The 17,833-nt window shown below is 40.0% G+C and overlaps 2 protein-coding genes across 39 annotated transcripts in view; one reads left to right on the forward strand and one right to left on the reverse strand.

The window, feature by feature from the left end:
* Nucleotides 1-278: 278 nt before the first annotated feature.
* On the forward strand, nucleotides 279-15,616 carry kif9 (kinesin family member 9). Of its 3 annotated transcripts, XM_034303926.2 has the most exons (21): nucleotides 281-458; nucleotides 1,303-1,400; nucleotides 1,562-1,727; nucleotides 2,834-2,940; nucleotides 3,088-3,318; nucleotides 4,018-4,101; nucleotides 4,254-4,346; nucleotides 4,487-4,634; nucleotides 6,122-6,186; nucleotides 6,293-6,370; nucleotides 6,636-6,704; nucleotides 8,237-8,341; nucleotides 8,760-8,815; nucleotides 9,006-9,096; nucleotides 9,782-9,894; nucleotides 10,047-10,178; nucleotides 12,225-12,433; nucleotides 13,440-13,619; nucleotides 13,865-13,992; nucleotides 14,260-14,358; nucleotides 14,523-15,616. In XM_034303926.2, the coding sequence occupies exons 2-21, from the start codon at nucleotides 1,308-1,310 to the stop codon at nucleotides 14,616-14,618; spliced, it is 2,343 nt and encodes a 780-aa protein (XP_034159817.2). In that variant the 5' UTR covers nucleotides 281-458; nucleotides 1,303-1,307; the 3' UTR covers nucleotides 14,619-15,616. The 3 variants fall into 3 exon arrangements, with proteins under 3 accessions (XP_053089269.1, XP_053089270.1, XP_034159817.2); XM_053233294.1 differs by having other exon boundaries at nucleotides 279-458; nucleotides 14,260-15,616; XM_053233295.1 differs by having other exon boundaries at nucleotides 279-458; nucleotides 10,047-10,172; nucleotides 14,260-15,616.
* A 648-nt stretch (nucleotides 15,617-16,264) lies between these two features.
* Nucleotides 16,265-17,833, reverse strand: part of scrib (scribble planar cell polarity protein) — an 84,192-nt gene continuing 82,623 nt past the window's right edge. For 34 of the 36 annotated variants that reach the window (XM_034303916.2, XM_034303904.2, XM_026936603.3 and 31 more), the window contains one exon: nucleotides 16,265-17,553. In XM_034303916.2, the coding sequence (XP_034159807.2) occupies nucleotides 17,420-17,553 (134 nt within the window). In that variant the 3' untranslated portion in view covers nucleotides 16,265-17,419. The remainder of the gene's footprint in view (nucleotides 17,554-17,833) is intronic. The other 2 variants (XM_034303914.2, XM_034303917.2) reach the window with 1 other exon arrangement.

A 17,833-nucleotide genomic window follows, 5' to 3' on the forward strand; every position in this document is an offset into this window, starting at 1 on the left:
GGGATTTGTATGAATGTGGATTAGCTGTGGCCCACCTGCCCACAACTTGCCTGTAAAGTGGGCATGTTTGCTAGGACATAAACTAACTCATTTAAATGTTTAGCACTAAAACACTTGCTTCTGAATGGCAGGAGTTTGTGTATGAGCATTTTTGTGAAATTTGGTTCAAACAAAATATCGACAGTGCAAATATATTTACATGTGATATGCAGAAATTTATGACGGATGCAAGATTAAAAAATAGGCTGAATGTCCAATCAGGGTATTTCATTCTGGGCGACTGAGGCAGTATACCAACTACCGGGTTGGGGCGTTCCCATTCCTGTCTCCGCCCACTGCACCGTTGTCTTGACAACAGCGTCAACTCGCTGCTCCAGCCAGAGTCAGCGCTGAGGATAAGGAGTCCGGATTCAGAAGGTCTTTCGGCTGAAGTTACTGTAGCGGTAGAAATCAGAAAGGTGAGTTTGTTTGAAAGTTTGTTCATGGAGCAGCTGGTGTCTCACTGTAGAGCACTTATTCTCACCCTGTCTGGGTTTGAGCTGCTTTAAAGAAAAATATTCCTCAACGCTTATCACTAGCGAATAGAATAGCTGGTATATAATAACAAAGTGAACATACAGTCAAATAAATATTATATATACAGACAGCACTGCTGACTCAGCAGGATTCATCTTTACATATCTGGAATATATTAGACTAAATCAGACTCATTTTACAGGCTGTTTTATCCTCCAAACTAATAAGAATAGTGTATAACTGAATGCAGGATTGAGGGGTGAAGGATGTGAGGTTGTTGGTGAAGTTATTTATAGGAGCCTTCAGTGTATTAGAGTATCTCTTCCATCCGTCCATCCATTTTCTGTACCGCTTATCCTACACAGGATCACGGGAAGCCTGGAGTCTATCCCAGGGGACTCAGGGCACAAGGTGGGGGACACACTGGATGGGGTGCCAACCCACAATCGCACACACACTCACACGGGACAGACAATTTGGGATTGCCAATCAGCCTACAAGGCATGTCTCTGGACTGGGGGAGGAAACTGGAGTACCCAGAGGAAACCCCTGAAGCACAGAGAGTACATGTAAACTCCGCACACACAGGCGAAGGCGGGAATCGAACCCCCAACCCCGGAAGTGTGAAGTATCTCTTCCACTTAATGCTAAACTGATCCAAACCCATGAGACTCTTACTAACTGCTACATACTTGATTATTCTGTGCTAAGACATAGAGTCTGTTACTGGAGCTATACCTGCTCATGCATTGCTTTATGCATGTTTCATTTGTTTATATATTGCAGGAGTTATGAGTGCACACAATGAGGTTAGGGTGTACGTCCGCACCAGACCCACAGCACAATTTGCCCAAGAGCTCATTGAATACTTGCCTGATAATCAGGTACGCAAGCACAAGCAAGGAAGTAGCCTGTCATTTTATTGAACATACCTTATTTTCAGCACATTACACTGATTTCCACGACCATAACAGAATGTACTGAAGCTGTTCATTTTGCATTCAGTCTAAGTAATTTCCCTTTACAAGTTTATCATCTCTCTTAGACGGTGAATGTGCGGCTGAGAAAGAATTCCAGGAAAGGGGTGTTGAGTAATCAGATGAGCTCTTGGACTTTTCGGCTCAATGGGGTGCTGCACAACGTATCACAGGAAGAAGTCTATCAACAGGTCGCACACAGTGTGGTGCTTGGAGCTCTGGAGGGTTACAATGGTCAGTAAGACTGATGTGTTAAGCAAGAGTAAGATGTACTGTAGTAGTGACAGGAACTTCAGCACTACATACACTCACTGTCCACTTTATTAGGAACACCTGTACATTCATGCAGTTATCCAGTCAGCCAATCATGTGGCAGCAGCATAATGCATAAAATCATACAGATTACAGGTCAAGAGCTTCAGTTACTGTTCAAATCAAACATCAGAATGGTGGAAAAATGCTATCTCTGTGACTGTAACTGTGGCATGGTTGTTGGTGCCAGATGGGCTGGTTTGAGTATTTCAGAAACTAAGTAGCTCCTGGAAATTTCACACACAACATCTCTCGAGTTCATCATCCTGTGTGCGGAGGGTCTGCAGGCTGAAACATCTTGTTCATGAGAGAGATCAGAGGAGAATGACCAGACTTGGTTAAGCTGACAGACTCACCTAAACTGTACAGTTGAAGACTAGAAAAAGACCAGGTGATTTTTTCCCCCCTAATCTTCACCTGTCCACTTTCAGTGAGCCTGTGCCCATGATAGCCTCAGATTCCTGTTCTTGGAACCCAGTGGTTTTCTGCTGTTGTAGTCCATCCACCTCAAGGTTTGATGTGTTGTGCATGCTGAGATGCTTTTCTGCTCACCACGGTTGTATCCTTCCTGACAGCACAAACCAATCTGACCATTTTCCCCTGACCTCTCTTATCAACAAGGTGTTTCCAATCGCAGAACTGTCACTTACCGAATGTTTTTTGTTTTTCACACTATTTTGTGTAATGTCTAGAGACTGCTGTGAGTGAAAATCCAAAGAGATCAGCAGTTTCTGAAATACTCAAACCAGCCCATCTGGTACCAACAACCATGCCACGGTTAGAGTCACAGAGATCACACTTTTTCCCTGTTCTGATGTTTGATGTGAACAGTAACTGAAGCTCTTGACCTGTTTCTGCATGAGTTTTTGCATTGTGCTGCTGCCACATGATTAATTGATTAGATAACTGCATGAATGTACAGGTGTTCCTAATAAAGTGGAAGATGAGTTTACATACGTATTTACAATTCACAATCCAATATAAAAATTTATAACAACTTCCCTTATTTTACGTTTCTATCGGCTTAGGCACTGTTATGTGCTTTGGGCAGACTGGGGCTGGAAAGACCTTCACAATGACTGGTGCCACTGAGAGTTACAAACAACGAGGCATCATCCCTCGTGCCATTCAGGAGGTATGCAAATACCATACCATGTGAACTACGTCAGGAGTTCTCAGTTCTAGCACAACTACATAAATGAGAAACAGGAAGAAACACACAAATGATACCTTACAGCAATGTTTTATTTTCTGTGTCCGGATGAATTTTTCCTCCGCTCAGGTGTTCCATGAGATCGATAGTCGTGTAGATCACACCATCTCTGTGCACATCTCCTATCTGGAGATTTACAACGAGACTTTTGTGGACCTGCTAGCCTCAGTAAAAGGGGGACAGACAAAGCACTGTGGAACTTTGGCTGTGGTGGAAGAACCAGAGGGCGGGGTTTCAGTAAAGGGCCTGTCCTTACATCCAGTTCACAGAGAAGAGGAGGCACTAAACTTGCTATTTGAGGTGAGCAGTGATGTCTTTGTCTCGCTCTTTCACTAAAACTGCACCGTCACGATTTACTTTAAAGCAATAGCATCCAGATCACGCTGATCACAGAAACATGTCATCTAGTCGGATCTGGAAGTTTTACTGTCATCTTTTTCCTCTGTTAGCAGCTGGGTCTGACACTCACATTCACTCAATAGATAATAATGTCACTCAATTGCAGTCTGTCCATAAATATAGTTAAAGATAGATGGAAAGAAATTGAAATCTGTTGAAATCATGTGCTCAGTCTGAATACACTGAGACCCCAGTCAGCTGCAGTATGTGAAGAGATGGTGTACATTAGGGCTGTCAAATTACTTTATTACTTATTACTTTTTAAATTTAAGCCCCCTCGAACACAAAATTAGGCTATATACCAAATGGCTTCCTATTAACCACATAGGCTTACTACATGCAGTTTGACATATTGGCATTGCAGTATCTATGTAGTGCAAGAAAATGTCCCAAAATTAGGATCAAAATTAATTTTTTGCAATGACCATCTCAGTGTCTGTGTTTAAACTCAGTTAAAAGTGTGTGAGGAGGACAGTGCACATTCACATTTGCATAAAGAAGACTGAAATGTGCCATGAGTGAAATTTGTGAAAAATGTGCCAAGTAGTGACAGAGAGGTATACACTTATATACAGATATACACCATGTCTGTTTCTACAGGGAGAGATGAATAAAATAATAGGAGAACATGCTCTCAACAAGAACTCGTCCCGGTCACATTGTATCTTTACTATCCACATTGAGGTGAGAAAGATATGCAGACACTGTTTCTCTACACTGTACACTGGGCAAAAATCAGCTTTGCAATGTTACACAAACACAACTGAACTGTACAAGCTTTTTGAATCTGTATGACATGGAACTGAGCTCTGTGTGTCTGTCTGGTTGTGGCCCAGTCTCGCTCTCGCACACTGTCAAATGCAACGTACGTCACATCCAAGCTCAATCTGGTGGACCTCGCAGGCTCCGAGAGGCTGAGCAAAACTGGGGTGAGTTCATGCATCACTTTCCACTGTTATGAACAATCAGTTTACCCAAAGTTAAATAAATTAAGCTTAAATCCTTGACTAACACAGTTTTGTGCCTTTTCTCAGCTCCGACTGACCACTTGATGTCTCTTTTCTTCTAGTCGGAGGGTCAGGTGCAGAAAGAGGCCCTGTACATTAACAGATCTCTGTCCTTCCTGGAGCAGGCCATCTTGGCCTTGGCTGACCGGCGCCGAGAGCACGTGCCCTTCAGACAAAGCAAGCTGACGCATGCTCTTAAAGATTCTCTCGGTCAGTTTGGTACCAACAGCAAAATACACGTACACTATATGGCCAAAAGTTTGTGGACACCTGACCATTACACCCATATGTACTTGTTGAACATTCCAGATTTAGTCCCCCTTTGCTGTTATAATAACCTCCACTCTGGAGCATGACTGCGGGGATTTGCCCATTCAGTCACAAGAGCATCAGTGAAGTCAGGCCCTGATGTTGGGCATTCCAGTTCATTCCAGCTCGCTTTGTGCACAGGGGCATTGTCATGTTGGAACATGTTTGGGCTCCTTAGTTCTAGCGAACTGAAATGCTACAGCATACAAAGACATTCTAGACAACTGTGTGCTTCCAACTTTGTGGCAACAGTTAGGGGAAGAACCACGTATGGATGTGATGGTCAGGTGTCCATATATTTTTGGGAATATAGTGTAGCATTCTATTAATATTGTCCATTCAAATCAGCTAAAGGCTGCAGATTTATGTGAACCACAGTCATGATCTCTATCACCTCTTCAGACAGACTGACTAATTGGATAAAAGCTGATCATTTACTGGTGATTTCATTTCTACCTGGAGCAGTGTTTTTATTTCTAAGAAATGTAGAAATATTTCAAATTCAAATTCAAATTTTATTTGTTACATGAATTACCATACACAGTACGACTTGCAGTGAAATGCTTTGTACAACTGTTTCAACATAAAAAGAAAATATAGAAAAATATGAAATATAAAGAAAAATATATACATACAGAAATATATATAAAGAAAAAAATATATATATATATATATATATAAGTGTATAAGAATATATATGGATATATGGATATATGGATAGTGGCAGCAGCAGTCTGACAGTACCGATATAAAGTGCAGGTATGTGCAGTTTTGTGCAATGTTTCTGAGAAATGTAGATTATTGCAGCGTAAAATACCCACTGTTTATGATCAACTCAAGGTCTGAACAGCTTCGCACCTGTTTTTGTGTGTATATGTAGAGTGTTTAATCACTAAGTTACTAGTCACTACAAAATTGATACTTCAAAAAAATTTCGTTGCTTTAACTCCATACTGTCTTCATTGAGTACTTTTAGAAGGAAAAATGTCAGTCAAAAGAGAGGGTACAATCCAGCAGTCTGCTAAATTAGATATTCTAATAAAAACCACACATACTTTATAGTTTTAGATTCCATAATAGAAGGATGAGTATCTGTAAGTCAGTTCTTGAACATATAACGTGGTTCAATGCTGTATGTTAATTTATAGTGTTCCAAATGGGCAGCAAATAAAGCAAAAGTGTGAACATTTATTAGACAGGTTTCCAATTTTTTCCCATGGTCCTGGAGTATGCCCTGTCCTGCACATTTTAGTGTGTTCCCCTGCTCCAAACCCACTTGACAGCCCTGCAATAAACAAACCCTTCCTGAGTTGCAGTGGGTGTGTTAGAGCAGGAAAACACCATGTGCAGCCCCAGGGTTGGGAACATGCTTAACTTGTCTTTTGCAGGTGGAAACTGTAACACAGTGCTGGTGGCCAACATTTACGGCGAGGCGGCACAGATTGATGAGACGGTGAGCAGGTTTCTCTTAGCAAAGGCCAGGTGATGGAACAGAGCACTGATATAGCTGTTGTGCTCCTTTGAACTTTTACTTCAGCTCTGTTCTCTGTGTTTTGCAGCTCTCCACTCTCCGCTTTGCAGCCAGGATGAAGTGTGTGTGCACCGAGCCATCTGTCAACAAGCACATCGACCCTGTTGTAAGATTCAGAATTTGCACAATGTGTTAAAAGGGAAAGTCATACAGAATAAAAGGGAAAGTCCCACACTGTAGTGCATAATTTCACATTATTTCAGGAACACCTGACTAAGAGAATCTCTGTAGCAGTGGATCTGAAGCAAACTCTAGAGAAATATAATTTAGGACTAAACAGAATCTCCTTTTACAAGTCATAATAAACATGTTTAGCATAGTCTGAGAATATGTTAACTCTGATTACTCAAATTGTTTTTTCTTTTTTTCAGCTCGAGGTCCAAAGACTGCAAAAGGAAATCCAACGTCTAAAGCAGGAGCTTTCTTTTCACAACACACTGGTTAGTATTCAGTTAGTATACTAGTCAATATTAGAATAATAGAATAGAATAACACATAACACATGAAATACATACACTATATGGGCAAAAGTTTGTGTATACACGACCATCACACTCATGTGTGATTATTGACTGTTGACACAAAGTTGGAAGCACACAATTGTCTAGAATGTCTTTGTATGCTGCAGCATTACAATTTCCCTTCACTGGAACTAAGGAGCCCAAACATGTTCCAGCATGACAATGTCCCTGTGCACAAAGCGAGCTCCGTAAAGACATAGTTTGTCAAGATTGGAGTGGAAGAACTTCAGTGTCCTGCATAGAGCCCTGGAAAGCCTTCCCAGAAGAGTGAAGGTTATTATAGCAGCAAAAGAGGACTAAATCTGGAATGGGATGTTCAAAAAGCACATATGGGTGTGATGGTCAAGTGGCCAAAAAATTTTGGCCATATAGTGTACATCTCTTCCTCAGCAGTATTCCAATGTAATGTCGTAAGACATGCCTCTTGGCTTTTCTTACAGCAGTAAAGATTTGGAGGTATATACAGTCTGAGGTATTTAATGTAATAATAAGAAATAAAGCATTCCTGCACTAAAAAAATGAGATATTCAGGCACTAACTTCAGCATCATAATGAAAATACACATATAGTGTGACCTTAGTATTATAAGTTTCTTTATGGGTGAAGACTGAAAGCCAGGTAGATCTGATAATAATTAGGGCTGTTAATAGTGATTATTCTATTGATTATGCTGATTATCTATTAGTTGGATTATTTTAAACAATATACAAAATACCATTTTAAAATATTTCTTTCCAGCATTTCAGTCCACTGGTACTACTACAAAACTCAAGCAGGCTTAATTACATAATAGTTTACTAAGTACAGCACAACATTTCTGACATCTGTCATGGCATGAGAATATTATCAAGCACTCATCTTATATACTAATGTAAGGTCATGGTAGAGTGTGAGAAATAGACCAATGATCTCAATTGCTGGGAGAGGGACATACCCGCATTTCAAGCCCTGATTTGTTCAAATTCAAACTAAAGGCCAATATCTGTTGCTTGTCACACTAACTGAAACACTCGGTTGTTAAATTAATTTTATCTTTGTATCTTTGTATGAGGCAAATCATCGTCAGTGTGTGGAATCCAAAGTTTTGGGGGAGAATCCTAAGTTTTCCATGCCTGGAATCAGGGAATCAACTCTTTTTGGGATGGATGTGGGCAGAAAGCAAGATGGCAACTTCATACATTGACATACAACATATATTATAAATATACTGTGTAGGTTAAGAAAATCAAACAGCGTAGTTAAAGCTAATTCAAACAAAGAGCTTCGCCAATTGTGGCGTGAAGCAAAGTGACATAGCGCATAACATATAATGCTTATAAACATAGACCTAACTGATAATGTAATTCGCTGTCAACTATTTTTATTGAATTTTACTGATTTTGTCGATTAGTTGGTGCACCCATTAATATTAACACTAAGGCCTTGATATGTGTTGTACTTTTCCCACAAAGGCCAATCGGGCTGCTGTGACATATGAGGACCTGTCAGAGACGCAGGAAGCGGTGGTAAAGAGTGAGGTTCAGAGGTACCTGGCCGGCACACTGGATGAAATCACGGTAAGTACAAGGGAAATTGTTTAAAGGAACAGTCTGGCTTACCTGTTACAAAATATAGACAATAGTAATGAAGCTACAAGCTACAACGCTAACATGCAAACTGCCGGCCTAAATCATTACACACTTTCCTCAAACCACCTTGTGCTAGTTAATAATCTCTAATGGGTTTGTTTAGAAAAGTGCCGCAGTGTGTAGCGTAAAATAACAGTAGCACCCATCTGATCTGTCAAATCAGAAACTAATCAACCACCATCAAAACTAAGCAGAACAAGCTCAAGCATCAGACATATCTTGGCTAACTGACTACATTTGGGTTAAGGGGAAAATAATGTAAAAAGGTAGGATAAATCATAAATAAAAACAAACAATATAAACAGCACTGTCGTTTTTGTGACAGTGATTTTCTGTACTATTTTAGATTGTGAGCATTCGACAAATCCAGGCAGTGTTTGCCCAGTTTAAAAAAGCTTTCCAGTAAGTAGGCAACCTTTCTACTATCTGTCAACATCATAATATCAAAGAAGTTAATATACTGATGAACAGTGATGGCATGATTTAAATGATGTATAAATGTGGTTATTGAACTGGAATTGTCAGTGAGAAAAGTTATACTGCTACTCTGTGTGTGTGTGTGTGTGTATGTGTGTGTGTGTGTGTGAAACAGGGAGCAGGAACAGCAGCTTAAAGAGCAGAAGAGTCAGAAGTGCATTGTGGTGGAGAATACTCAGAACACATTGTCCACTTCTGATGCTAAAGTAAGCTTTAAGGTCCTTTATACAGCAACGCTGTTGAATTCACTGTTGAAAGAAGTTCTGGCTGAGAGGCAAATCACAGGTTTATTATGCACTTGTTCTAGTATGTTATCGTAACATGGGAAAGTCTTCAGAACAGAGGGGTTTGTGGTTTCTTGGTAATAACAAGCTACAATTTTCTGTGTTATTAACTTCAGTGACTGTTATAGCTGCTATAATGTAAGTGATAACAGGAACTAACCTTTTTTTCATGAATGTTTCACAAAACGTTAACAGAAAATGTAAAATGAAAAACTATTAACTGATAAGTTATAAGTACAGTATAATGTGTGGCTTAATTAATTGAAAACTGTAATCATAGGCAAATTGATGTGGTATAAGAAGAAAAATAGTCTTGCATGATTATTTTCCTGTAAGTGCACACCACTCTTTTATATCTTACACAAGCTATATGTCATCTCTTTTATTTCAAAAATATCAATTTCTGTTTGTATTTCACTAATGGTGGCCATCGCTAGTCACCACAACTTTCATGGCTACCGCTATGTGATGGGAGGAGGCTAGGGTATGAATAGTTCTGGAGTAGGATTAGTAACTGTACTGTGGCATGTCACTTTGGTGGAAAAGCACTATTAGTGAGTCTTGTGTTAAAGAGTTGATCATCAACTGTCTGTTTTTTCATGTGCAGGAGCCTGTAGAGGAGGTGGAGGGTGAAAACAGGCTCAGTGTGCCTGCATCGACAAAGAGACAGTCTGTGTCACCCGGCAGGAGCAAAGGCAAGAAGGTCAAAGAGAGCAGCGGGTGATTAGTTTATCAGCTCATACACATTTTCATTTCTAAAAACATTATTCTCTTCTTTTCATTTGGTTTCCATGCAACACTGGAACGCCTGAAATTATGTAATAACATGTATATAATAGCATTTTGACCTCCTTCTCTTTATCCATGGACAGAAAAAACGGTCAAGGTAGCACAGGCCCGGGCGAGCAGCTCACCATGATGCAGCGCGAGACGGAGGTCCTTGTTCCTCCTAGTGTGGCTGAGAGCAAGGAGACTGCTAAAGATGATGCTAAGAAGAGGTGCAAGTATGAACTCTTTCTGTGTTCCTTCATTCATTCTTCGTCAGTAGCCACTTTATCCAGGTCAAGGTTTCAGTGAAACCGGAGCCTGTTCCAGGAATCTGGGCACAAGGCTACTGTTAAAGGAATGAACTTGCATGGATGTCTGAATGAACACTTGCATTCACAGCAAGCATGTGATCAGTGGGATCCTGCTTTTTACCTGTGTGGTACAGCATTTTCAACACACACAAATGTATTGTAGTGCATATCCTTGCTGGTAAAGGAAAGTGCAGTAATTACAGTCTAGGACAGCAACACAATATTTTGGGGAAACAATATTTCAGGCCATTTTCCTGTGTGTTAATATTAAACCTGAAAGCTGCCATACTACATTTATTGAATTGTACAGTCAGGTCCATAAATATTGGGACAGTGACACAGTTTTGGTAATTATGCCTCTGTACACCACCACAGTGGATTTGAAATGAAGCAGTCAAGATGTGACTGAAGCATAGACTTTCAGCTTTAATTCAAGGGCTTTAACAAAAATATTGCATTAACCGTTTAGGAATTACAGCCATTTTTTACAGAGTTCCTCCATTTTCACAGGCTCAAAAGTAATGGGACAGACTAATATAATCATAAATATTAGGATTATTTTTATTACTTGGAGGTAAATCCTTTGCAGTCAATGACTACCTGAAGTCTGGACCCCATGGACATCACCAAATGCTGAGTTTCCTCCCTTGAGATGATTTGCCAGGTCTTTACTACAGCCATCTTCAGTTGCTGCTTGTTTGTGGGTCATTCTGCCTTCAGATTTGTCTTCAGTAGGTGAAAAGCATCTCAGTTGGGTTGAGGTCAGGTGACTGACTCGGCCATTTAAGAACATTTAATTTCCAAGCTCTTGGGCTGCTTTCACAGTATGTTTTGGGTTGTTATCCATCTGTACTGTGAAGCGCTGTCCTATCAGTTTTGCAGCATTTGACTGAATCTGAGCAGAATGTACAGGTCTGTACACTTCAGAATTCATCCTGCTACTTCTATCAACAGTCACATTATCAATAAACTCCAGTGACCCAGTTCCATTGGCAGCCAAACATGCCCATGCCATAACACTGCCTCCACATGTTTGATGGATGATGTGGTATGCTTTGGATCATGAGCCCTTCCTTTCCTTCTCCATACTTTTCTCTTCCCATCATTCTGGTACAAGTTAATCTTGCATCAGAACTGGTCAGGCTTTTTTTAGAGGTTTTTTAGCAAAGTCTAATCTGGCCTTTGTGTTCTTGAGCGTTACCAGCGGTTTGCATCTTGAGGTAAACCGTCTGTATTTACATTCATGAAGGTGGCTCTTGATTGTAGACTTTGACAATGATAGGCCTACCTCCTCCAGAGTGTTCCTGACTTGGCTAGATGTTGTGAAGGGGTTGTTCTTCAATAAGAAAAGAATTCTGCAATCATCCACTTTAGTTGTTTTCTGTGGTCTCCCAGGCCTTTTGGTGTTGCTGAGCTCGCCAGTGCATTCCTTCTTTTTAAGAATGTACCAAACTGTTGATTTGGCCCTCCTAAAGTTTCTGCTATCTCTCTGATAGGTCTGTTTTGGTTTTTCAGCCTAATGATGGCCTCCTTCACTTGCATCAACACCTCTTTGGACGGCATATTGAGAGTTGCCATGAACAGCTACCAAATGCAAATTCAACACTTGGAATCAGCTCCAGACCTTTTATCTCCTTAATTTATAAGGAGGAAACAGGCCACAGCTGGCCATGAAACTGCTTATCAGTCAATTGTCCCATTACTTTTGAGCCTGTGAAAATGGAGGAACTCTGTAAAAAATGGCTGTAATTCCTAAACAGTTAATGCAATATTTTTGTTAAACCCCTTGAATTAAAGCTGAAAGTCTACGCTTCAGTCACATCTTGACTGCTTCATTTCAAATCCACTGTGGTGGTGTACAGAGGCAAAATTACCAAAACTGTGTCACTGTCCCAATATTTATGGACCTGACTGTATGTATGTTGTACTTACATCTATAATCTTTTAATTCTTCCTCTGTCCTTTTGCCAGCACTCCTCCTTCTAAGATGGAAGCATTTGAGGTCTACAAGTCAGAGAGGGGCTGTGAGATCAACCGCATCCTGAAGGAAAACAAGTCTGTGCTGAAAGAACGTCTGGCGCAACTCCACAACCTCACGGGGATCATCAACTCCATTAAACGGGACATTGACCACATGAGCTCTGATCTCCAGCTGTGTAGAGAACAGAGGCAGAGTCAAGGTTAGTATCATGTAGTGAAGTGAAGTGACTTGTGGCCAAGTATGGTGACCCATACTCAGAATTTGTGCTCTGAATTTAACCCATCCAAGTGCACACACACAGTAGTTAGAACAAACACACACCCGGAGCAGTGGGCAGCCTTTTTTTGCTGCAGCGCCCGGGGAGCAGTTGGTGGTTCGGTGCCTTGCTCAAGGGTCTCACCTCAGTCGTGGTATTGAGGGTGGAAGAGAGCACTGGTCATTCACTCCCCCCACCTACAATCTCTGCCGGACCTGAGACTCGAGCCCACAACCTTCAGGTTCACCTTCGGGTTATAAGTCCGAGCCTCTAACCATTAGGCCACGACTGCATCTGTAGGATGTGCTGGACAAACAAGTCCAATCCATCACTATTTATCGGACTTAAAGGATCTGCTGCTAATGTCTTGGTACCAGATACCACAGCACACCTTCAGAGGTCTTGTGCCTTGACGGGTCAGAGCTGTTTTGGCAGCACATGTAGGACCTACTCAAAATTAGGCAGGTGGTTTTAATGTTATGGCTGATCAGTGTGTGTATATATATATATATATATATACTCCGATATATATTCACACATAAATAATATATTATTTTTGATTCAAATGACTCACAACTCATATGAGAGGTCATGATTGTTAGTCATGAAGTTAGGGATACTTGCTTATTTCATAAGAAACTGAGTAAAATCTAACTACATCACTGTTGTTTGTTTGTAATACAAATTTCTGGTTCGTGACAATGGGTTACAATGCAGCATGACCAAATGTTAAATCTATCTGATGGCTCAATCGGAGATTAACTAGATGCATTTAATCAGCCATTGATACACCCCACTGTATGTCAACTACAGCTGATAGAACAATTTTCCTGATTCTGCAGATTAATCAGGCTTAAAACTGACTTGAGTTGTACAGTGCACACTTGGCTTAAGGTGCTTTCTTCTCATTACTGAGGCACCTTGTGCCTGTGTGTCGTCTTGTCTTCAGGCCAGTTGGTGAGTGCAGATGGGGAGCCCGTGCTGGACGAGGCCGAGGTAGCTCTGCTTATAAAACTCAGAGAGGCCAAGGATGAGTACAGGCAGAACTATGAGGAACTGCTCAGCACCAAAGCCGAGGTGCAATACTGCAGACATCTTGTGGACCAGTGCCGTATTCGCCTTTTCACTGGTAACCTTCTGATGATTTACAGTCTTGCTATGGTGACTTTACAGATCAGTGTGGTGAATGAAAGCAAAACATTAATCAAGTTGCTTAGGAGTAAAACATTGAGTATTTAAAATTCTGATGTGTATACTTCAATTTCTCATTTTGTAAAGCATATTTAGCATTCAGTAGAGGCCTACCATATTTCAATTTCATACAGCAGCTGATGCTTACTCATGCACTGACACTGCCTTTGGTATTTGTGGCAGAGTTTGAGAGCTGGTACAATGAGTCCTTCCTGCTACCAGATGAGATTCTTTCCATCCTCAAAGATGGGGGACCCATTAGACCAGGTTTGGTCCCTGTGGACAAAGCTTTGGCTTTGGTTAGTAACACTGTAAGTATAATAAGTATTTAGTGGTTTTTATTCAAGCTAGGCAAATGAATACTGTTACTGTAGTGTAAATTATCTATGGCTTTTTATTATATGTTGCCTAATCGTTATCTATCAGCACTCATAAAACTGGCAAAGGTATTTCAGACATTTTGGATACATTTACCATAAAATATTTAACCAGCTACTCTAAAGTAAATGTGGCCTACATGTATACGCATTCTGAGTGCACTTTAGCTGAAACTCACAATGTGATGTGGTGCTGTACAGGAGGGAGATGAGCAGGAGCACTCAGAATGTACCAAGTTGCTTGCAGACAGTCCCAGTGCCACATCCTTTTATAATGCGTATAACAGGACAGCACAGAGGGTGAGACACACAGATACACACACACACACACACAAGTACAGAAAACAAGGGAACTATACTGAAAATGTATCAATGATTAAGCAGCTTTACCTAAAAACTACCACCACATAACTGTGCATGTTACTAAACAAACTGAAGTGTGTGTGTGTGTGTTTTCTTTGCAGAGAGCACCTCATTGTACTGTTTCCAGGAGGAGCAGCATGGGACCTGACACAAATAAGCTCAAATCACTTGCAGCTGTCACCCGAAGGGGGCGATAACATGACCACTACATCATCCCTTGCCCAAATAACTGTTGCTTACTTCCTTGTCTTGGCGGCTATTCGAACTGTATGAAAAGGACGTTTGTAACTGTAATTCCCAAAGATATTAATAAATAAACTCACATTTGAGATGGTGCTGAACAAGGAAGGAGAACTGAAGGTTATTACAGGAAGACCTTTGACTCAATAAAACATTTGACTCAATAAATGCTATGCACAATTATGAGAAATGCCTTGTTAAAAGGAAGGTTTTGAAGTTTGTTAATCCATCTGATTTACATTAGTCCTCTAATGTGACTGCACTATTTTATAGCTATGATAAAAACATATACATGAAGTAACTACTCATCAGAGGTAGTTTCAGCATGTCTCTTGTGCTACATGATTGTTAAAACTGTTTTATCCTTAATTTCATATTGTGGGAATCCATCGGCAATTATTATTATTTTTTTTTTTGGATAGCCGTTGTTTTAAAAATCTTGAAAAATGAAACATCCACAACACAGCACTGTGGTGATGGAAAATAATCAAATTTGGGGCGGTAACAGCCTTCTTCTTTGCATCAGACTGCATCACACTACCCTGTTGTGGATTATTTTCCTATAACAGCATGCCCATTGAGTTTTATTCCTTATTTTAATGTATAAATATGACAGTGGATGTATAAATAAGGTAAAAGCAGGATGTATGTAAAAGTATATAAAGAGACATTTTGACACATCAGCTTGTTAAATGAAAAGTAAACTTTATTATTCCTGAACCACAAAATAGACTTCTTTGGTTGTACAAATTCACTAGTTACAGTCCTGAATGAGCTCTAACCCCCACATTCAGCCCCTCCATCACCTATGTAGCAAAAAAAGCCCCCCATCCCAAAGAAATCAAGAACAAGAAAGATCAAAACAACTGTCCTGCTGCAAAAATGTAGTGAATCCCATTCATTAATTGTGTGAAAATGTGATTTCTGTCTTTACAAAAATACAATAAATGATCAATTAGCCATTTCCCAAGTGTTTGTCATCCAAAACTGAATTTCAGTTAGCAAGAGCAAGATGAAAAACTACGATTAGTAAAGATAAAGACATTATTTGACATGATAGTGACCACAGTGTTGATGGCAGCTGGTTTGAGAATGATAAAATGATGTGTTCTAGAGAGAGATGGAAAATGTTTTTTTTTCCTCACCCAGGATTGAATAACAACAGCAACAAAAAAAATAATGCTTTAAGCCAATATACATGCAGTGGACACCAGTTTAGACTGTGTCTGGATCCCACTGTCACTGCACACACTGGCTCAGTTTGGAGTTTTGCTTCTCACAGCATTTTGTACATTATTCACACAAGGAATAGGCAATTGGCTTTAGATTTAAATCTAATTGGAAAAGAAAATTGGAGTAGCCACTCCAGAGACGAAGTATATGAACATGAGTCACATGGAAAAAACAAAAAACAAAACAAACAAACAAAAAAAAAAAAACTGGGGAACATAAAAGTTCATCCCCCAAACCCAGTGTTACATAAATAGAAAGAATGGTACCATATTTTGATAAGATGGACACCTGGACCTTCTCTTCAGACTGCTCCTTTAAAGTTCATGGTCTGAGAGTTTGTTGAAGTGAATATTTATTACAAATGTCTTCCTAGTCAGTCTGGTAATGGGAATGTTCCAACAAACAGCATGCAACATGGTCCAGGAAGCAGAAAAATGCCAAGGGGAGGATATTCTGGTTTTCACATGGACGTAACCACTGCACTTTGACAGAAAGTTGACATTTTTTTTTTTTTTTAATGATTCTGTTGTCCTCTGTAGTCTTTCATCTTCTAGTCCTGGTCCAGGAAGACTAGAGAGCCGTTTAGTTCAGTTTAAGCTGCACTCAAATGAAACCAGGCAGGCTATAATGAGTTCTTTTTAGCTTTATGGTGAGATGAACCCTCAGAACACAAGACCAACAAGAACATACATTCATTTGCAACACTGATCCAAATCCAAAAGATATAAGCCAATGATATGGTTATAAAGTTGATACAGAGCTATGCAGCACTGATAAATCAATAAATCTACTATCAGTAAATATTAACTGATTGGTGGAATATTCCCAATTATAATGCATCTTTTAAAAAGTGAATAAAAGCCTCAATGGCCACTACGGAAATAAATTACGTGTAAAATGTTTTTTTTTTTTTTTTTTTTTCCCCCTCCATGTATGGGGCAGTGAAGGCTGTAGAATGATCGCTTGCCCTTCAAATGGCTGATCTTCTGGATATGTGAACATTAACACATTCAACTTTAAAAAAAGTCAGGAACTTTTTTTACATTAATATCAGAGGTTTAAAATTAAAGTATTAAAAAGCACCCAAATCAGTATCATCTAAAATAATTTAGCTTGTTAAAAGCAAACAGTAGGAAAAGAAACAAAAATAAAAGCAAGAGTGGAGTTTGCATGGTATGAAGGCCCTCCTTAACCATCCACTACAGAGCAAGAGGAGAAGCCTTCCACATCTGTGCTAAATGTTAGCTGGAAAGGCAAGACTGGCGTGCAAGAGACAAGAAGCTGTAGTGTTTCTTTAGAAAGAAGAAGAAGAAGAAGAAAAAAAAAAACTGTCACTGTGAAGGTCAACAACGAAGCGAGAGTGGTTGAAAGTCTTTCACACATTTCTGTGAATGTACATTTTAGTATTGTCTATACTTTGTAGCATCACTAGCTAATGTGCACTATGTTTTATAATCTGTATCGTGTGTGAGTGTGTGTGTGTGTGTGTGTGTGTGTGTGTGTGTGTGTGTGTGTGTGTGTGAAATTATGTGGGAACGGCTGTCTCTAGACTGCGACGGCCCTGTCGGAGTTTACGCTTGTTGCTGTACAAAGCCATCTCCTCCAGAGCAGATGTGGCGGCCACAGGAGCTACAGGCACATCAGCTTCTACACAGGAAACTAGAGAGAGACATACAGAGACAAACACTTTAGTACAAGTTCATAATGAGTTCTGACTTTAAAAGTATTGTGGTTTGCCGGTTCAGCCCCATCCACCTCTTCCCAAGCAACGCTTCCCAATGCTGCACGATGAGGAAAAGCTGCACCTCGAGCCCAGTGAGAAAGAGAAGATATAACCAAAAACATATACTATAAAATACCTAAAAGCAAAAGCAAAGCTGAACACTATATTATTCAGGTTATGATTGAGGAAGAGACAACAAAAACTGAAGATAATCAT

This window comes from Pangasianodon hypophthalmus, chromosome 4, assembly GCF_027358585.1.
Source record: "Pangasianodon hypophthalmus isolate fPanHyp1 chromosome 4, fPanHyp1.pri, whole genome shotgun sequence".
Lineage (NCBI taxonomy): Eukaryota > Metazoa > Chordata > Actinopteri > Siluriformes > Pangasiidae > Pangasianodon > Pangasianodon hypophthalmus.